Source organism: Ranitomeya imitator, chromosome 2 (assembly GCF_032444005.1).
Source record: "Ranitomeya imitator isolate aRanImi1 chromosome 2, aRanImi1.pri, whole genome shotgun sequence".
Lineage (NCBI taxonomy): Eukaryota > Metazoa > Chordata > Amphibia > Anura > Dendrobatidae > Ranitomeya > Ranitomeya imitator.
Window position 1 is genome coordinate 666695307 of NC_091283.1, and position 20137 is coordinate 666715443.

Below are 20137 nucleotides of genomic sequence, written 5' to 3' on the forward strand. Positions count from 1 at the left end.
GCTAAAATAAACCCTTCAACTCCAGACAGAAACATAAAAACGTGGTGAAAGAAGTAAATATAAAATCCAGAAAACAATGGCAGATTCAATGTCTGCTGGAAGACAAGGCGCAAAAAAGCTTCTTCTGTCCTGCAGCTTAAATTTGTCATTGGAAATTTAAAATCTACAATGAAAAAGCTACATTTTCTAAAGAATATTTTAAAAGTGCTGAGTTAGGAGAACAAGAGAGTTGAATATTAGATTAGTATTACTGACATTTAGAAAATATAAGACACTGAATAAGTTATTTACCATGAACAATTACTACGTTCTTTATATTGTGTGACCTCCTATAGCCCTTATACCAACTAGACAGATTGCAGATCACCACCACACAAGTTGCAGCACATACTGTCAGAATTACGCTACTTTCACACTTCCGTCTTGTGTGTCACATCGAAATCCGTCAATTTTTGAAAATGCAGAATCCTGCAAAAAAATTTGCAGGATCCTGCAATTTCCCATAGACTTGTATTAGTGACGGATGGCCATCCGTTTAATCCGTGGTGCACTGGATCCGTCGGAAAATAGTGGTCAGACGTGGAGAGAAAACGTTCAGAGGAACGTTTTTTCTGCACGCCAGAAAATCGGTCAGCGATGGGTCCTGCGCTGTCCGTCATCGGCTATAATGGAAGCCTATGGACGCAGGATCCGTCGCTGACCGTCACACGCAGGAATCCAGCGACGTATCGCGTTTTTTCCCTCTGAGCATGCCTGAAAGGATTTTCAAGTCCGGGAAAAAGTGTCTCTCTCAGGTGGAAGTGTGAAGGGGTTAATAGTTACAGTTTTCCAAATTAATTTGCGCCACTAATGGGTATGGTAAGAAATATACCTGTTGCCATGATGGTGTCCTCATGACCCTGTGTAAACACAACAATCCGTGGCCTTTTCATGTTAATCTTTGGCAACGCCTGCGTTTTTTTGGCAATCTCCTTGATATCATCAGTCTGGAAATGTAATAAAATAAACAAGAAGAACGATATATAACAAAAACTAAAATGTAAAGGTTTTTCCACTTTTCCATTCTCAGCAAAGCAGACCTCAAAAGCTTTGCACATATATGTAACCAGGCGACGGGTGAGTAACATCTGCCTTTATTATTTTACATGTGTTAGGCCGATTGGGGTCCACTCTGTGGAAAGTGACAAATCCCTTTAAGTCAATAATGCTCTGTTCACATCTTGTTATTTAAATCAATTCAATGAACAGTACTTTACAAAAGTTTTAGGCAGTTGTGTAAAAAAAAATGCTGCAAATTAAAAATGCTCTCACATATACAAGTATTAATAGTATGTGATTATCAGTTAACAAAATTCAAAGTAGGAACAAAAAAGAATTCAAAATCAAACCAATCTTTAGTGTGATGGTCCTTTACCTTCAAAAAAGCATCAATTCTTCAAGGTCACTTTTAGGGTATGTTCACACGTTCAGGATTTCCATCCTTTTTTTTTCAGGACAGTTTTTTTAAAAAACTGCAGCTCTTGGCAGAAAACGCAGGTCCTTTTTTTGGTCCTTTTTTTGTCCTTTTTTGATGCTTTTTTTATCCTTTTTTTATGCAGTTTTCTATGCAGAGACTGTGTGTTTCCTAGGAAGCTTTTTAGGGCTAAAATGGCTGAAAATACCCTAACCCTACCCCTAACCCTACCCCTAACCCTACCCCTAACCCTAACCCTAACCCTACCCCTAACCCTACCCCTAACCCTAACCCTACCCCTATTCTAACCTTAGTGAAAAAAAAAAAAAAAATTCTTAATTTTTTTATTGTCCCTACCAATGGGGGTGACAAAGTGGGGGGGTGTCATTTACTATTTTTTTATTTTGATCACTGAGATAGGTTATATCTCAGTGATCAAAATGCACTTTGGAGCGAATCTGCCGGCCGGCAGATTCGGCGGGCGCACTGCGCATGCGCCTGCCATTTTGCAAGATGGCGGCGCCCAGGGAGAAGACGGCCGGACGGACACCGGGACGCCGGGTAAGTTTAAGGGGGGGAGATTAGGGCACGGGGGGGGGGGGGCATCGGAGCACTGGGGGGGGCATCGGAGCACGGGGGGGGGGGCATCGGAGCACGGGGGGGCGGGATCGGAGCACGGGGGGGGCAGCCACACTCCGCCCACGCACTTCCGCCCGCTCCCCCGCACTTCCTGCTGCAGCGGTTCTGCACATCAAATCGCAGTAAAACCCGCAGATATATTTTTGATCTGCGGGTTTTACTGCGATTTTGACCTCACAATGGAGGTCTATGGGTGCAGAACCGCTGCGGTTCAGGAAAAAGAAGTGACATGCTCCTTATTTTTTGCCGCAGCTATTCTGCGCGGCTTTTTAAACGAAATTACGGATCATGTGCACAGCAGTGACTGTTTTCCATAGGGTTACATTGTTATGTACCCTGCATGGAAAACAGCTGCGGAACCGCAGCGGCAAAACCGCTGCGGTTCCGCAGTAAAAAACGCACTGTGTGAACATGGCCTTACACCGTTTTTGAAGAAACTTGGTATGGGAGGTTGTGCCTCACTCACATCTTGGAGAACTAACCACAGATCTTCTGTGTATGAGGCTTTTGCAGAACCTTCTGTCATTTCATGCAATCCCAAACAGACTGGATGATGTTGAGAACTGGGGTTTGTGGGGCCATATTATCACTTCCAGATCTCATTGTTCTTCTTTACACTGAAGACAATTCTTAATGACATTGGCTGGATGTCTGGGATCATTGTCCTGATGCAGAATAAATTTGGAGCCAGATGCCACACTGTTGGACAAGTATCTGCTTATAGTTCTCAGCATTGAGGACATCAAGAAGTGGGCAACATTGATGGCCATAGATGAAGTCGTCAGCCAAGGAATACAGCAGGTGGAAAACACAATGTTTATTTACCTTTGAAATAGAAAGATGTCCAGCAGTGCCACCAGCTCAGAACTGACAGAAACCAGCGAAAACCCATTAACTATTTGGGAAATTTTGACCAAGATTGCTCTTCAAGGAAAAATTGCAGCCAAAAACCATACTTTTGACATGGAAACAAGGCTAAGTGACCACTACACAGCGTTCCAAGTTATTATAATGTTCAAATTGTCAAGCTCTGCCTCGAGTTCCTCCCTGCTCCCATCTACACAGAATTGCATCCATAGCAGAATTGCATCCATAGCAACTGTCTTCCATCAGTAATGGGAAAGTCTGACTTCACTGAATACAGATTTTACCTCAATATTCAGAATTTTGATAGTGACTGATCAATTTTGGCAGCAAAAGCAGCAATTTCTTTCTGATAAGAGATATTACAAAGTTGCTTATGTGTATGCTTGTGTACTAATGATTTATGAAATAAAAATAAAAACAACAGTTACACTATTACATAATAATTTGAAACTATGAAAACATAGTAACTAAAGAACAGAAAAATGTCAGCAAGTGATCTGGATTGAGGAGTCAATATGTGATATATTTGGCCATAACAAAAGGCAGTTTTCTTACCGAAAAACTGAAGAGCTGTAAAATAATGAGGGTGCAACAGGTAACAGAGAGACATGGAGATTTAGTAAAGACTAATGGTGACCTCAATGCTGAGAAACTCACGCAGATACGTATCAATCATGTAATACCATCATGGAGGCATCTGATAGGCTTCAAATTTATTATACAGGCGGACAATGATCCCAAACATGCAGCCAATGTTATTAAGAACGAGGGGTCCTGGAAGTGATGATAAAAGTCCTACAGAGCCTTGATCTCAACATCAATCATTCTGTGAGATTACAAGAGACAAAAAGATTTGCACAACACATCATGTAGAGAAGATCTGGCGATAGTTCTCCAAAATGTTTGGAACAATCTCACTACTGAGTTTCTTCAAAAACTATGTGTAAGTGTACCAAGAATTTATACTATTTTGAAGGTAAAGTTTGTTTATGCAGGGAAATTTGAGGAATAGCATGACTGAGCTTCACTACCTGGATTAACTTAGGCCTCTTTCACACTTCAGTTGTTTGGCGTCAGTCTAAAACCGCCATTTTCCTCAAATAACGGATCCGTCAATTTTTTTTTGACAGATCCATTATTTTCCCATAGACTTGCATTAGCGACGGATTGTGACGGATGGTCGTCCGTTCCATCCGCCATGCGACGGATCCGTCGAAATTTGGCGGATGTTTTCTGAAAGTAGACGGACATTGAAACGTTTTTTGTCAACGCCGAAATGGCGGATCGCGACGGATTCGTCACGTCCGCCATTCCATAGAATAGCCGCCTATGGGCGACGGATCCGCCGCAACCGTTTTTTCGGCGGATCCGTCGCCCCAATCCGTTTTTTCAATTGCGCATGCTCCAAAAAGTAGATACTTTTCCCAGACAACCCCCAAGTAACGGATCCGTCAAAAAAAGGATCCGTTAGAACAGTTTTCTCAACAATTGTGACGGATCCGTCAATCCGTCACTATGTCGGTAGTGACTGACGCCAAACAACTGAAGTGTGAAAGAGGCCTTACCTGACAAAATAGACAGTTTGTCCCCAAAATATGTTGTTTTATACACCCCTAATAAAGTCTTCTATTTACACTCAAACTCTGGATGAAATATAAGGCCAGCGTCACACTAGGGAGTTTTACGGACGTATGAGAGGCGCAAAAACTACGCATTGCACACTGACCAATGTTTCTCTACGGGGCAGCTCCTATCTGCCGTATATATCTCAGCCGTATTTTACGGGTGTAGAAAATCGCAGCATGCTGTGTTTGTCAGCGTATTGCGCAAAAAATCCGCCAATGAAAGTCTATGGGGGCGAGAAAAATACGGATTACACGGACCATCAGTGTGACTTGCGAGAAATACGCCAAGAGTATGCAAAGAAGTCATCAAAGCAAAAGGTGGCTACTTTGAAGAACCTAGAATATAAGACATATTTTCAGTTGTTTCACACTTTTTTGTTAAGTATATAATTCCTCATGTGTTAATTCATAGTATTGATGCCTTCAGTGTGAATTTACAATTTTCATAGTCATGAAAATACGGAAAAATCTTTAAATGAGAAGGTGTGTCTAAACTTTTGTTCTGTACTGTATATATAGACTGTATATATGTTTTCATGAATATTTGAGCCCATGGATCCATTATATGTCCATTTTGCAAGGTTGCGAGAAAAAAATGCAGTACGGATGCCATACGGATTACATACGGAGGTTAACATGCGTAAAATACGCAGACACACCCTGCCTACGGATGACATACGGAACACTGTTTTGGGATCATTTCTGCGTATTACGCCTGTAAAATACAAACCGTATTTCCCTACGCTGAGTGTGATGCCGGCCTAAGAGATGCACAATCTAAGTATTCCTCAACACTGCATCAGCCCTATGATATGCTGAACCTTAATCAGCATATCAAAGAGGAGATCTCAGCTGCTACACCTCTATATACATACACTTTTGGATGTTCTGCTGCTAGCATGACTTTCCAGCTTTAATATGCATTTAACATTTTTATTTGGAGGTGGTACCCTATGAAGAGCTGCTATTCTTTTTGTTTTGTTGGATTTTTCATGTATTTACTTGGTCACACCAAATATTGACATGATTTCGATTTTTCTTTTGTTTGTTCACTTTGCATTTTCTTAAAGTAAAACGCTATTAACTTACAAATATGGGGTTAATCTGTAGGTTGGTAGCATTGTCACACCCAGTGCAGACGCCACCCTAAGTGCCCTGCTGCCAGGAAGAAATAATTTTTATCCCTCCCGACAGGGTTGTTCCTTCAAACAGAGGGGTGGTGCCGGCATGGCTTCTCTAACCGCACCCCCGGTACTAACTAACAGCCAACTCTATTGAGCAGTCTGCTGTCAGTCAGTGCCAGGACATAGTGGTGACTGAAAGAGTGTCGGCGATACCCCTGTGACTGAAAAAGAGCACCTTCCAGAAGGAATGAAGTTCATTTCTTCCTAGCAGTGGGGCTCAAGGTTGCGGCCGCCTGGTGTAAGGACGCTATTAACCTGAAATTTAATCCCATATCTATATCCATATCTAATATAGTTATTTTATATGACAGGTTCCCTTTACTTGACAAAAAAATAAACTATTAACATTTGTATGATTGTAAACATTTCACTTTGCAGCATTTTTTTTCACACATCTGCCTAAAACTTTTGCCCAGTACTTTATGCGCCCATGATAATGTCTTGTGCATCTTATCAACAGTGCGACAGACTATTCACACAACAAAGGCCATCATTGCCCTGCTCATCTCTGTCGTGGTGGTATGAGGAGAGGTAATGTTGTCTACACCACCTGATGTGAAATCTACACTTATTTTTGTGACTCATTAAAAAAAAGTCAAAATACAAAAATCTTGCCAACGGCTTATCTGCAACAGTTTTCCAATTCCACCTAGTTTTCAAGAGAGGCAAATATGCCATCAAAAGCTACAAGTCATATTTTAGTGCAATAATGACGTGCAACATAATGTGACTTTCTTATGCCAGAAAACTGTAGGCTGCCACTGGCCAAATACCACTATATGAATTGCGATTGTACACTGTTCAAAAAAATAAAGGGAACACTTAACAGAACATAATTCCAAGAAAATCAAACTTCTGTGAAATCAAACAGTCCACTTAGGAAGCAACACTGTTTGACAATCAATTTCACATGTTGTGCAAATAGAATAGACAACAGATGGAAATTATTGGCAATTATCAAGACATACTCAATAAAGGAGCGGTTCTGCGGGTGGGGACCACAGACCACATCTCAGTACCAATGCTTCCTGGCTGATGTTTTGGTCCCTTTTGAATGTTGATTGTGCTTTCACACTCGTGGTAGCATGAGATGGACTCTACAACCCACACAAGTGGCTCAGGTAGTGCAGTTCATCCAGGATGGCACATCAATGTTAGCTATGGCAAGAAGGATTGCTGTGTCTGTCAGCATAGTGTCCAAAGGCTGGAGGCGCTACCAGGAGACAGGCCAGTACACCAGGAGATGTGGAAGGGGCCGTAGGAGGGCAACAACCCAGCAGCAGGATTGCTACCTCAGCCTTTGTGCAAGGAGGACAGGAGGAGCACTGCCAGAACCCTGCAAAATGACCTCCAGCAGGCCACAAATGTGCATATGTCTGCACAAACAGTTAGAAACCGACTCCATGAGGATGGTCTGAGTGCCCGACGTCCACAGATGGGAGTTGTGCTCACAGCCCAACACCGTGCAGGACGCTTAGCATTTGCCACAGAACACCAGGATTGGCAAATTTGCCACTGGCGCCCTGTGCTCTTCACAAATGAAAGCAGGTTCACACTGAACACATGTGACAGATGTGGTAGAGTCTGGAGACGCCGTGGGGAGCGATCTGCTGCCTGCAACATCCTTTAGCATGACCGGTTTAGCAGTGGATCAGTAATGGTGTGGGGTGGCATTTCATTGGAGGGCCACACAGCCCTTCATGTGCTTGCCAAAGGTAGCCTGACTGCCATTAGGTACCGAGATGAGATCCTCAGACCCCTTGTGAGACCATATGCTGGTGCGGTTGGCCCTGGGTTCCTCCTTATGCAGGACAATGCCAGACCTCATGTGGCTGGAGTGTTTCAGCAGTTCCTGCAAGATGAAGACATTGAAGCTATGGACTGGCCCACCTGTTCCGCAGACCTGAATCTGATTGAACACATCTAGGACATCATGTGTCGCACCATCCACCAACGTCACGTTGCACCATAGACTGTCCAGGACATGTCCAGACCATGCATGTTTTCAATATTTTCTTCTCACTGCACAAGGTGCTGGAATAATTTTGTGCAGGTGATTAAATTATTACCTGTGCAATACAAGGAAATCCTGAAAACATGACCTGTTTGCAGCCCTTGAGGAATGCAGTTTGAGACCTCTGGTCCAGGAGTTGGAGGACGCTTTAGTCTAGGTTAGGGAGGAGATCCCTCAGGAGACCATTGGCCGCCTCATCAGGAGCATGCCCAGGTGTTGTAGGGAGGTCATACAGGCACGTGGAGACCACACACACTACTGAGCATCATTTCCTTGTCTTGAGGCATTTCCAGTGAAGTTGGATCGGCCTGTAACTTAATTTTCCACTTTGATTTTGAGCATCATTCCAACTCCAGACCTCCGTGGGATATTAGTTGTGATTTACGTTGATCATTTTTAGGTTTTATTGTTCTAAACGCATTCCACTATGTAATGAATAAAGATTTACAATTGGAATATTTCATTCAGTGATATCTTGGATGTGGGATTTTAGTGTTCCCTTTATTTTTTTGAGCAGTGTATAAACGTTAGAGGTCTATATTGGAAAAAATTCCCAACTGTTACTGGGAAGAGTCTTAGGGGGCATTTACACTGGCCAATTATCGTGAAAGAGTATTTTTTAGGAATGCCTGTTTTTTAATACTCATCCAGTACTGATGCCAATCATCCAAAGAAAAAGCATAAGACTGATTTGTTAGGTGAAATCATTTTTTTGTTTGCTGAAATAAAATCATTCTTTGCAGCACATTGTCTTATGTAAAGTTCCTGTTTGTTTTTTTTAAAAAAGAGGAAACTTACACAGTAACAGTAAAAATGTTCATTTATGGAAAACCTGACAAGCTGATTGTGATATCATTAGCAAGCAAACAGAGCAATTACAGACAGGTAGTCCAGAAATCCCTATTAGCTCTAACATTAAAAGAAAGCCATTTATTAGTGTAAATATTAAATTAATGAAGATTAAAGCAAATGTTAGAAACAGATTGTGTGTAGAGCTCAGAACAATGCTCATCAGCTGAAGACTATCATTAGGCTGATAAGAATAAGGGTTTTCCTCGGATCTTTTGAAAACCACTAAATTACTGCAAAAAATGTGCTGGAAATAAGGGAAGCAACAGTAGGACCTTATTAATTACAAATGAATCTTGACTGCTGACCCCGTACATTACACAAGCTGAAAAGTCCTCTCTACAACACACGACAGACAGTGCAGCACAAAGAAGCCCCCATGCTATAGATTGGTAGGTTACATGTACGTTTTCCTTACCAGGGAAAATTTGATTTATCCAGCACTAATTATGGTTGAGATCCACCAACGCAGATTGGGAAGAATGGCATTATTTTAATAAAAGAAGTAACCAAATAATTTTCTTAGTTTACAATAGTTTAACAAAAACTTAGTGTAAGCAAAAGATCGTTTCTTATATTCCTTTTAAGGGGCTTATGAACATCACGTTTTGGTTTTTTTTATGCCTTTTTTAATTGAACCTGATCCAGTAACTGAGGCCTGACCTTACGGCTGCCATCAATATACAACTGTACAGAATGGACTCTTCCTTCCCATGAATACAGCTTAGGCTACGTTCACATTTGCGTTGTGCGGTGCTGAGTCGGCGACACAACGCAAACCAAAACGCATTGTTTTGTGACGCATGCGTCCTTTTTTGGCATGATTTTGGACGCAAAAAAAAATGCAACTTGCTGCGTCCTCTGCGCTCTAACGCGTGCGCCAAAAAAGACGCATGCGTCACAAAACGCAATGCAATGCATGTCCATGCGCCCCCATGTTAAATATAGGGGCGCATGACGCATGCGTCGCCGCGGCTGCGCCCAACGCAGCCCGGCAGAACGCAAATGTGAACGTAGCCTTAGCCTTGACATTCAGCTCCTACTACTGACATTTGGGGTTGATAGATCCCATAACATTGGGGCACTAATTGGTTCGGATGGCTAAAGGACAATAGTAAAAGGAATAAAAAAATTACATGTCACACATTTTAAAGGTTATCCAGCCCAATCATGCATCAGAAAATGTCCCTAATCGGTTGCAGTTTCAGTATTTATTTATTAGGACTCGTCGCACTTACCTCAAATCCTTGCTCTTTGGCAAAAGCAGCAGCTTCCTAAAATTATAAGAAATATTATTAACTCAGTTATGATATCTAATGACAAGTGCAATATGCTCATAAAAGGTTAAAAACTTTTTTTCCTCTTTTCTATTGAACCCCACGACACTCCATTATTTAAGGACACCTGCCAGTTTTACGTACTAAAAAAAATGTTTTTGCTTTTTCTACAGCAAATCATGTACGTTTGGACACCAATATATATCTGCTTTATTCACCTCATAGATGTGAATTTTTATAAAAGAAAGATAACGATAGATGTGGGGGACAGCTTTACTCTCACATATTAAGAAAGACATTTCAATTGATACATTATGTTCCCAAGGAAAACCTATATTCTCCAGATAGGTGCTCCGGAGCGATTCCTATCACTGCAGGATGATAATTAGGAATTTCTATAGGGAGATAAATACTCTGGTGGGCTTGCTGAGTGCTGAACTTCTGAACTCACAGCGGCAGCAGCTGATCCATCTCCTCCAGTTCTCAGTTAGGAATATAACAATTCTTGATTTAAAGGGGTTTTCCAAAGAACAAAGTTAATTTTAAATTTAAAATGTTATCAATAGATCATTGAATAATTCTACAGATGGATGTGTTTAAATAAAGAGATAATCTTCTCTTATATTATGGTCTGATCATACCACAGGTCCTGGGCAGGTGAGGAAGGAAAAGAGAGTACACAGACAGGACAGCACAGGATCATAGAGGATTCTTTCTTTGAGGTAAAACACTGCTTATCCCCTTACCGACCTTAGATGCATCCATACGTGCTGGTTGGGAAGGACTTCCTGACCCTGGACATATGAATGTCAAGAGCACACACAGGAGGTGTGCGTGCACGATCGCCACCGGGTGTTCAGTGAACCTGACATCCCCCCTAAATACTGCAATTGATATGGATCACAGCTTTTAGAAGGAGTGAGAGGGAGGAGGTACCCTCTTCCCTTCGATTGGCGCCCCACAACATCATCACGAGGGCCAGATCATTGCCATGGTGACCAGGGGGTCATAATGATGACATCCGGGTCACCAGGCTAGCAATCTTGTTACACCATGCACAAAGCATAATCTAACAACCTTGCGTCAGTGCAAAACTGACAGTTTATAAAACCTTTGCAATGCTTTAATCAGTGATCAGTCTGAAAAAAGTGAAAGAAAAAAAAGTAAAAAAAAATAAAAATAAAATCACACAATGAAAAAAAAAATTCTAGAATATATACACACACACAAACACTACACTATTTAACCAATTCGGCTAACATCGTAAAAAAATAAACAAGGCAAAAAACTATGCTTTCATCACACCGCAGAACAAAAAGTGGAATAAAGCACGATCAAAAAGGCAAATGTGAATAATAAAGGTATTTCTGAAAATATCATCTCGTCCCACAAAAAAACAAGCCACCATACAGCTCCATCAGCGGAAAAAATAAAAGTTAAAGCTCTCAGAAAACAGTGATGCAAAAATATATATTAAAAGGGCTAAAACATAAAACATATAAATGTGGTATAGCTGTAATCGTAACAAAAAAAACAATTCCTGAATTGTTGGTTTTTGTTTATTCTCTTTCCCAAAAATCGTAATAAAAAGTGATAAAAAAAAAACGTCATGTGCCTGAAAACTACCAATAAAAAAGTCAACTTGTTCAGCAAAAATCAAGCCCTCACATGATTGTTGGCAAAAATATGGAAAAATTACAGCTTTTAAAATATGGCGATGCAAAAAAACTAGTTTTTGCAAAAAATTAAAGCGTCACTAGTGTGACAGCAGCCAAACAGAAAAAAACAGTATAAATCTGGTATCATTGCAATTGTACCAATCAGAAGAATAAAAGTCATCTAACCACAGAAGAAACAGCATAAAAAAATAAATAAAACCAATTCTTCACCTACTGTCGGATTTGTTCATTCTGCCTCCCAAAGATCGCAGTAATGCTTGACACACTTTTAACCTGCGTTCTGTGCTGAGCGCTTACACCGAGGTTTCCGTGGAACCCCTTTCTGTATAAATCTCTGAAGTATGTGATTCAGTCAGAACCCCCGGTGGAAGATTCCCTAGAGTGAGGCAGATGGAGGCACTGTGGACGACATCTGACCTGTGATCTGGCGGTGTCCGTTTTTTTTAGGAATGCATAAAAGTGCCACTGGCCACAGTTTTGTGCACTTCTGAAAAGAAGGATAACGCTAAACAGAGGCCAGACGGAGTCCAGTGTAACTCTGCTGCCTCATTTAGTGAATGGATGCCTCCTTGAGGTTTGATCTGAATCGTGTCACTAGGAGATTGAGATGGAAACCCTGATGTAAGTGGCTCAGCGTAGAGTGCTGGATAATCTACTCAATCCACAAAAAAAATCAAGTCCCCAGTGAGGTGTGTCATCTGTTAACAGAGATATAGGGCGCTTCTACATTACTGGTAGTATACAGGCTCTGGAAAAGAGAAAAGACTCCTCACCCCCTAAAAGAAATCAAAGCAAATTCTGCGCTCCCAAATCCAAATGCTCCCTTCTGAGCTCCAGAGTATGCCTAAACCACATTTAGGCTATGTGCACACGTAGGAAATGTGGTGCAGAATTTTCTGCACTAAATCTGCATCTGCAGATTTGATGCAGTTTCTGTGCAGTTTCTATGCAGTTTTTATGCAGTTTCTACGCAGTTTCTGTGCAGTTTCTGTGCAGTTTCTGTGCAGTTTCTGTGCAGTTTCTGTGCAGATTCTGTGCAGATTCTGTGCAGATTCTGTGCAGTACAATGTAAATCAATGTGAAAAGAAAAAAGCTGTGCACATGGTGCAGAAAAATCTGCTGCAGAAACGCTGCAGAACTGCACAAAAGAAGCGACGTGCACTTCTTTGAAATCTGCAGCGTTTCTGCGCAGATTTTTCTGCACCATGTGCACAGCTTTTTTCTTTTCACATTGATTTACATTGTACTGTAAGGCTATGTTCACACCTTGCGGCGTCCCTCTGCGGGTTTTCCCGCAGCGGATTTGATAAATCTGCAGGGCAAAACAACTGCGGTTCTCCCTGCAGATATCGCGGTTTGTTCCGCGTTTTCCGCTGCGGGTTTCCGCCTATACTATTGATGCTGCATATGCAGCAATATGCAGCATCAATAGTAATGTTAAAAATAATAAAAATTGGTTATACTCACCCTCTGACGTCCCGATCCCTCGGCGCTGCACCCGGCGGTCCGGTTCCAGAGATGCTGTGCGAGAAGGACCCTTTGTGACGTCACGGTCATGTGACCGCGACGTCACCGCAGGTCCTGGTCGCACAACAACTCTGACCGGACAGCCGCGTGCAGCGCCCAGGAGCTCCGGACATCAGAGGGTGAGTATAACCAGATTTTTTATTTTTTAACCCCAAATATGGTTCCCAGGGCCTGGAGGAGAGTCTCCTCTCCTCCACCCCGGGTACCACCCGCACATTATCCGCTTACTTCCCGCAACGTGGGCACAGCCCCATGCGGGAAGTAAGCGGTTCAATGTATTCCTATGGGTGCAGAATCGCAGCGATTCTGCACAAAGAAGTGACATGCTGCGGGTTGTAAACCGCTGCGTTCCCGCGCGGTTTTTCCCGCAGCATGTGCACAGCGGTTTGCGGTTTCCATAGGGTTTACATGTTACTGTAAACGCTATGGAAACTGCTGCGGACCCGCAGCATCAAAATCGCGGCGGTTCCACGGTAAAAACCGCTAAGTGTGAATATAGCCTAAATCACAGTGCAGTTCTGCAGCGTTTCTGCAGCAGAAAAATCTGCTGCAGTTCTGCACCAATTCTGCACTAAATCTGCATCGTGTGCACATACCCTTAGCATCCACATATTTGGCATTTCTATACTCCTACAAACAAGGAGTAAATAGTTCACCAATAAAAGTATCAATTTTTATTAAATCGTAACAAGAACAGGCAAACATATAATACATGTATAAGAACAAGATAAATAGTGAATAGACTCAGGTATGAAGTCCACACGTAAGTGTAGGGGCAGGGTGAGTATATCACCTAAAAATATAGTAAATGTAATAAAGTGCTAGTGCTTCAATAATACTGGCCTGTACTAGTAGATGCAAAATGCAGATATACTTATTTCAAAACTAAACAGCAAGTAGATGACTAATAAATGTAACAGTCATGATTATTTGTCAATGTGACCTGCGTTTTAGCATTGCATAGTTAGGAATGCATATATTGTGACGACAAGCATTTTATGTTAACTATCCAGATGTCTATTTTCTGGAAGCCAGGAGGCATAAATTTATTGTATATATATGTTGACTTTTGAATTTGTAGGTTTCTTTCTTCGGTTAGTCAAGAATCTGAAATGTTAACTCATCTTGTAGGTTAAAGATTCAGATTTGTAAATTGATGAATTGTTGTTATTTACCTCGTATATCAGCTCCTACAGTTTTGTTGTACAGTTTCTTTGCAATACGGGGACGCAAGGTCACTATACAATGATGTTTGCTGATCTATTATTCATATTACACAATATACAAGGCCATGCAGTTTATTGACTTGCAAACATTGAAGGATAAATTATATTCAAAATGCGATTTAAACTAATCACATCTTCCTCTTGACCACTGGATGCTGGCTTGAAGGACAACAATTGTGAGCTATATAAAGGGAATATGCCTCTTTAAAATATATCTAAGACATTCAAAGATTCAGAGAACCATCTTTATTCTCATTTGCACAAGGAAAGACTAAAAGCAATGGGATGGAACTAAATGGGAAGAGAGAGATTAGATATTAGAAAAAACTTTTTGACTGTGACGGTGATCAATGAGTGGAACAGACTGCCATGAGATGTGGCGAGTTCTCCTTCCATGGAAGTCTTCAAACAGAGGCTGGACAGACATTGTCTGGGATGATTTAGTGACTACTGCTTTGAGCAGGGGGTTGCACCAGATGACCTAGGAGGTCCCTTCCAACTCTACCATTCTATGATTTTATGACAGAAGCCAAGACATCATTGTTTCATCACGAGGGACAAAGATTTGACATTCTACAGGATGCCAGCTTAGGGGACCACGACCCCAGCTGAAAGAATACAGCTCTGCTCCATTGACAATCACTGAACCCATGAATACCTTTGGGGTAGTCAGAATTTGCATCCACCGGTCATCTGAGGCTCATGGATACGTTTGGGAAAGACAGAATTGGGACCCATTGGTCACCTAACTCCATGGAGATGTTCCCAGAAGCCAGGTTGTGACCCTCCAGTCACCTGGCCTTGTAACTCAATGGACTGTCCGCTTCCTAAGCATGTCATTACCGCCTCTCTGTGGGTGCCACAGGTGGGGGTAGTCGACCCTGGATGCTCTTTAGTAAGTTATGCCACGCTGTTTTACCATCACACTGTGTTGTCTGAGTAGTATTACGCCCACGCTAAAAGGAGAGCTAGTGTTTAGTGGGATGAGCCCTGGTCCACGCGGTTTTAGCTAGCAGACTAGAGCACCTGCTGACCCCTGTGTCTCCACATCATCTAAAGGCAATACTGCACAGAACACCACGTCACATATTCTTACCCTGTGGGATACCATACCAGCATCCCCCAAATCGTGTATTGCATGGGCATACTCAGAGGGCTGTGACGTGTCAGGGCTAGCCATATATACAGGTGCTTCTCACAAAATTTAAATATTAAAAAAAGTTATTTTGGTTCTTCAATACAAAAAGTGAAACTTGTATTATATAGAGTCATTACAAACAGAGTGATCTATTTCAAGTGTTTATTTCTGTTAATGTTGATGATTATGGCTTACATCCAATGAAAACCCAAAACTCATCATCTCAGTAAATTAGAATACTTTATAACACCAGCTTGAAAAAGGATTTTTAAAATCCAAAATGTTGGCCTATTGAAATGTATGTTCAGAAAACTACTTGGTCGGGGCTCCTTTTGCATCAATTACTGCATCAATGCGGCATGGCATGGAGGCGATCAGCCTGTGGCAGTATGGAGGTGTTATGGAAGCCCGGGTTGCTTTGATTAGCAGCCTCCAGCTCGTCTGCATTTTTGAGTCCAGTGTCTCTCATCTTCTTGACAATACCGCATAGATTCTCTCTTGTTTGCCAATCAAGCAGTGATCCTGTTGTTTTTAATTAGTGATAGAGTCAACTTTTTGAAATTTGACCTGCATCACTTTATGTGGTAATAACTTCCAGAGTTATGCTTCAGCAAATCCCAGTGATTTTGAGACTATTTTTTGTGGCACATTATACTTTATGATAATGGTAAATTTAGGTCGATATGTTTTGCATTTATTTATAAAAAATATTAGAAATTTGAGAATTTTTTTTTTTAAATTAATGATTTTCAAACTTTAAATGATTTTGCCTTTAATCCAGATAGTCATACCACAGCAAAACATTAATAAATAACATTTCCCTCATGTCTGCATTACATCAGCACCATTTGTAAAATGTTATTTTATTTTGTTAGCATTTTAGGAGGTTTAAAAATGTAGCAGTAATTTTTCATTTTTTCAAGGAAATTTAGAAAATGTATTTTTTTTTAGGGACTTATCCATGTTTGAAGTGCCCTTAGGGGTCCCATGTAATGGGAAACCCCCAAAAGTTATACCATTTTAAAAATAGTACCCCCTGACATATTGAAAACTGCAGTCAGGTAGTTTATTAACCCTTCAGGTGCTTTTCAGGAATTAATGCAAAGTGACATGACAAATGAAAATGTGTATTTTTACCACCTAAATGAATCTAACTTCTGAACAGAATACTACAGCTGTCAGACTCTAAGGCCGCTATTTGGTCATGAATTGCCATGGCAAACATCAGGCCCACAAAATCATGATCTGAGGACACCACTTGGGATAAAGAGGAAGCCCCCACAGTCTGTTAACCATTTATATGATAGTCATTATTGACAGCAGCATCTAAGAGGTTAAACAGAGTTGGACGGTGCAAACACTGATCGTGGCTGATGCAGCAAGTTGTCAGCTTAAGTGTACAGCCGACAGCTGCTGGATTGTCACCTGTATGGGGAGGCTATTCTCATATCTCAGGTCAGTAAAAAGACATATTGGCTGTCATTAAGGGGTTAAACCAGGTATTGGTACTTTTGGCAGTGTGGACAGTTGCCAAATCCTGTTGAAGAATTACATTTCCATCTCCAAAATATTTAGAATTGAGAGTCCTCAGTGGTTGATCCCTTTTAATGGCTAACTGAAAAGATGGTAACAAATTGCAAGCTTTCGAGACTACATACGAAAAGACCTGAGTAGTCTCGAAAGCTTGCAATTTGTTACCATCTTTTCAGTCAGCCATTAAAAGGTATCAACCACTGAGGACTCTCAATTCTAAATATTTTTCTATCTACTGGCTAACACGGTACCAAGATATATTTCTTTCCTGTATTTCCATCTCCAAAAAGCTTGTCGGCTGAGGGAAGGGTGAAGTGCTCTAAAATTTCCTGGTAGAACGCTGTGCTGACTTTGGTCTTGATAAAACACAGTGGACCTACACCAGGAGATGACATGGCTTCCCAGTGTCCAGATGTTACAGCATACAACACCACTATGTTTATTTATCTTGCGGAGACGCTGAGTCTCCGCTAAATAAATATCACCAGTGCAATGTATTGGGCTCGGTGATTCTGCACGGTTCAGTGAACACATGCGGATTCACTGTGTTCAAAAGCCGGGAGCGCTTTGGACAGAGCGAACATGTGCTGCATTCAAAGTGCTGCCGATTACTGACCATGGGGATGTGGTTATTGATATTCTTCTCAATAACCACAATGTGGCTAAATCTCCAGATTTTTTCAAGGCAGGCAGACAAAAATGGTATTGCTACCCATGTGGTGATTGCTTGGAGTGTAAAAACTTGATACGTGCCACATCATTCAGATCAGCGGATGGACTTTGAGAATTTAAAATGACAGATTATAGAACGTGTAATACAATTCATGTTATGTACTATGCCATATGCACATGCAAACTTATTTATGTTGGCCTCACATCATGTGAAAAAGAATGGGGAGTTTACCAATCAATCCAATATGTAAAACAGCAAGGTAAACTTGTGTATAAAGAATTATTTAAAACATAATCTTTAATTTAGACAAATAAAAGAACCCTGAATGCTTGTGATTCCACCAACATAAATATAAATAGCAAGTATAATACCACACAATTCACATACTGACAAGCACTCTGTTTGCCCCTCTGCTTATCCCCAACTTGTGGGGTTGAAATGTTTTTATGAAATAAAAACTTGTACTATTTTGTCCTCAATACCTGCAGTGTGCCGCTTTTTTTGCCTCAAATCATCAGCACTAACGCCCTTCTAGAATATCCTCCTTCCTGATATAGAAGTTGTAAGATTGCTGTTATATTTTTTTTTTCATTCCCATGTTTTTGGGTCTGAAGAACCTGTTACCTGTAGGGGATAAAATGATCTTAAAGGGAACATGTCACCCCCCCAGGCGTTTTTAACTAAAGAGCTACCTTGTGCAGCACTAACGGTGCATTCTGTCAAGGTGGCTTTTTTAGTTGGGGTCACTGCCAATGCTGAACTATTCGTTTTTAGAATTTGCCTTTCCTACCCTGTAGTTTGTCAGGGGGGCATGTATTTTCCCCCTGACACAAACGCCTCCCAGCCATCACTCAGGGCCTCCGCGTGCCGCCTCCACTTCCTTCACTAACATCCCTGGTGCCTGCGCTGTAAGTTCCCATCATGTGATGGGAGTCGAAGGGCAGCGCAAATTGCGCATGCCCGAAAAAAAAGCTGACAGCGCAGGCGCCGTGGACGTTAATGAAGGAAGTGGAGGCGGCGCCCGGCAGCCCTGAGTGATGGCTGGGAGGCTTTTGTGTCAGGGGGAAAAGACATGCCCCCGGACAGACTACAGGTAGGAAATGCAAATTCTAAAAAAAAATAGTTCAGGGATGGCAGGAACCCCAACTAAAAGAGCCACCATAACAGAATGCAGCATTAGTGCTGCACAAGGTGGCTCTTTTAGTTAAAAACACCTTGGGGGGGGGGGACAGGTTCCCTTTAATTACTGTTATTTGAAGTTGGCATCTTTTCCTCAGTTTATGTTTCAAATATACATGCCAGGTTATAGTACATCGCAAGTTTACATACTCCCCCTTTTTCTCAGGCCAGAAGTGATGCTTGCGGCCACACGGGCATATACTGGATCTGACGGCTAACCAGAGATCGCGTTGTTCGTGGTTTCTCTGAGACCAGAAGTTGCACTTGCGTGCCACCGTTGCGTTCCACACAGGGGCGCACCGAATGTGACGGCCTAAATTTCATATGGCGTTCTATTTAAAGGAACCTTGGATACACATGGCAAGCCCGCTCCTTCACAGTGTTGCGTGATAGATATTGCACACTTTTTCCCCACGTTTTATTGAATAGCTTTTCTCCCCTGATGATCAAGCTGAGAGAAACGCTTTGGGAGATATACCTTGGGGACAAGTCTGTTATGGTCTTGAATAAAACCAAGTAATAGGGTATTGTACGGACGTTAGAGGCCTCCCCCTATAAATGTGGATATTTTGGACCTTTTTTACCTTTTCCAGTGAAGGAAGGAACAACGTCGGGTGAGATTGTTCCTTATTATATAAACCTAGGCATTAAGGTGGCAATTGATTGTGCCTAATGGTAGTTTTGGTAGGGTGCATCTTTGCAGTTATTCCTACCATGCTTTATGTTTTGCAGCACTCTGTATGAGTGTTTGTCAGTATGTGAATTGTGTGGTATTATACTTGCTATTTATATTTATGTTGGTGGAATCACGAGCCTTCAGGGTTCTTTTATTAGTCTAAATTAAAGGTTATGTTTTAAATAATTCTTTATTCACAAGTTTACCTTGCTGTTTTACACTCACATCATGTGAATTACATGTAAGAACTTGTGAACACGTGAGGGACATTATGGCCACCTGTCATGTGGATGATGTGAGTACTTTAACCCTGCTGTGGAACCATGGGGTTATATAGACCCCAGCGCTGAATAAAATGAAATTTTTCTAAAACTGGACAATCTCAGACATTGACCTTCTATGTATTTTCAAGTAACATATTTCTGCTTATGTTGATGATATTTTGAATTTGTTTTTCAATTTTGTTTTAATGTTATTTTCAATTTTCTGTGTTTGGGACTCTATTGCCCCATAGTACCTTTATTGTCTGACATTTTTTTAAAATATATTTTCTGTTTATTCACAGGTTTTGTAATATAATTGTAAATAAACAATGGCT

The 20137-nt window shown here is 41.3% G+C and overlaps 1 protein-coding gene across 4 annotated transcripts in view; it reads right to left on the bottom strand.

Annotated features, from left to right (window-relative positions):
* Positions 1–20137, bottom strand: part of ADK (adenosine kinase) — a 390840-nt gene that overhangs the window by 32533 nt on the left and 338170 nt on the right. For all 4 annotated transcript variants that reach the window (XM_069753001.1, XM_069753002.1, XM_069753004.1 and 1 more), the window contains 2 exons: positions 9870–9905; positions 872–986 (listed from right to left, as the gene is read on the bottom strand). In XM_069753001.1, coding sequence (XP_069609102.1) covers positions 872–986; positions 9870–9905 — 151 coding nt within the window. The remainder of the gene's footprint in view (positions 1–871; positions 987–9869; positions 9906–20137) is intronic.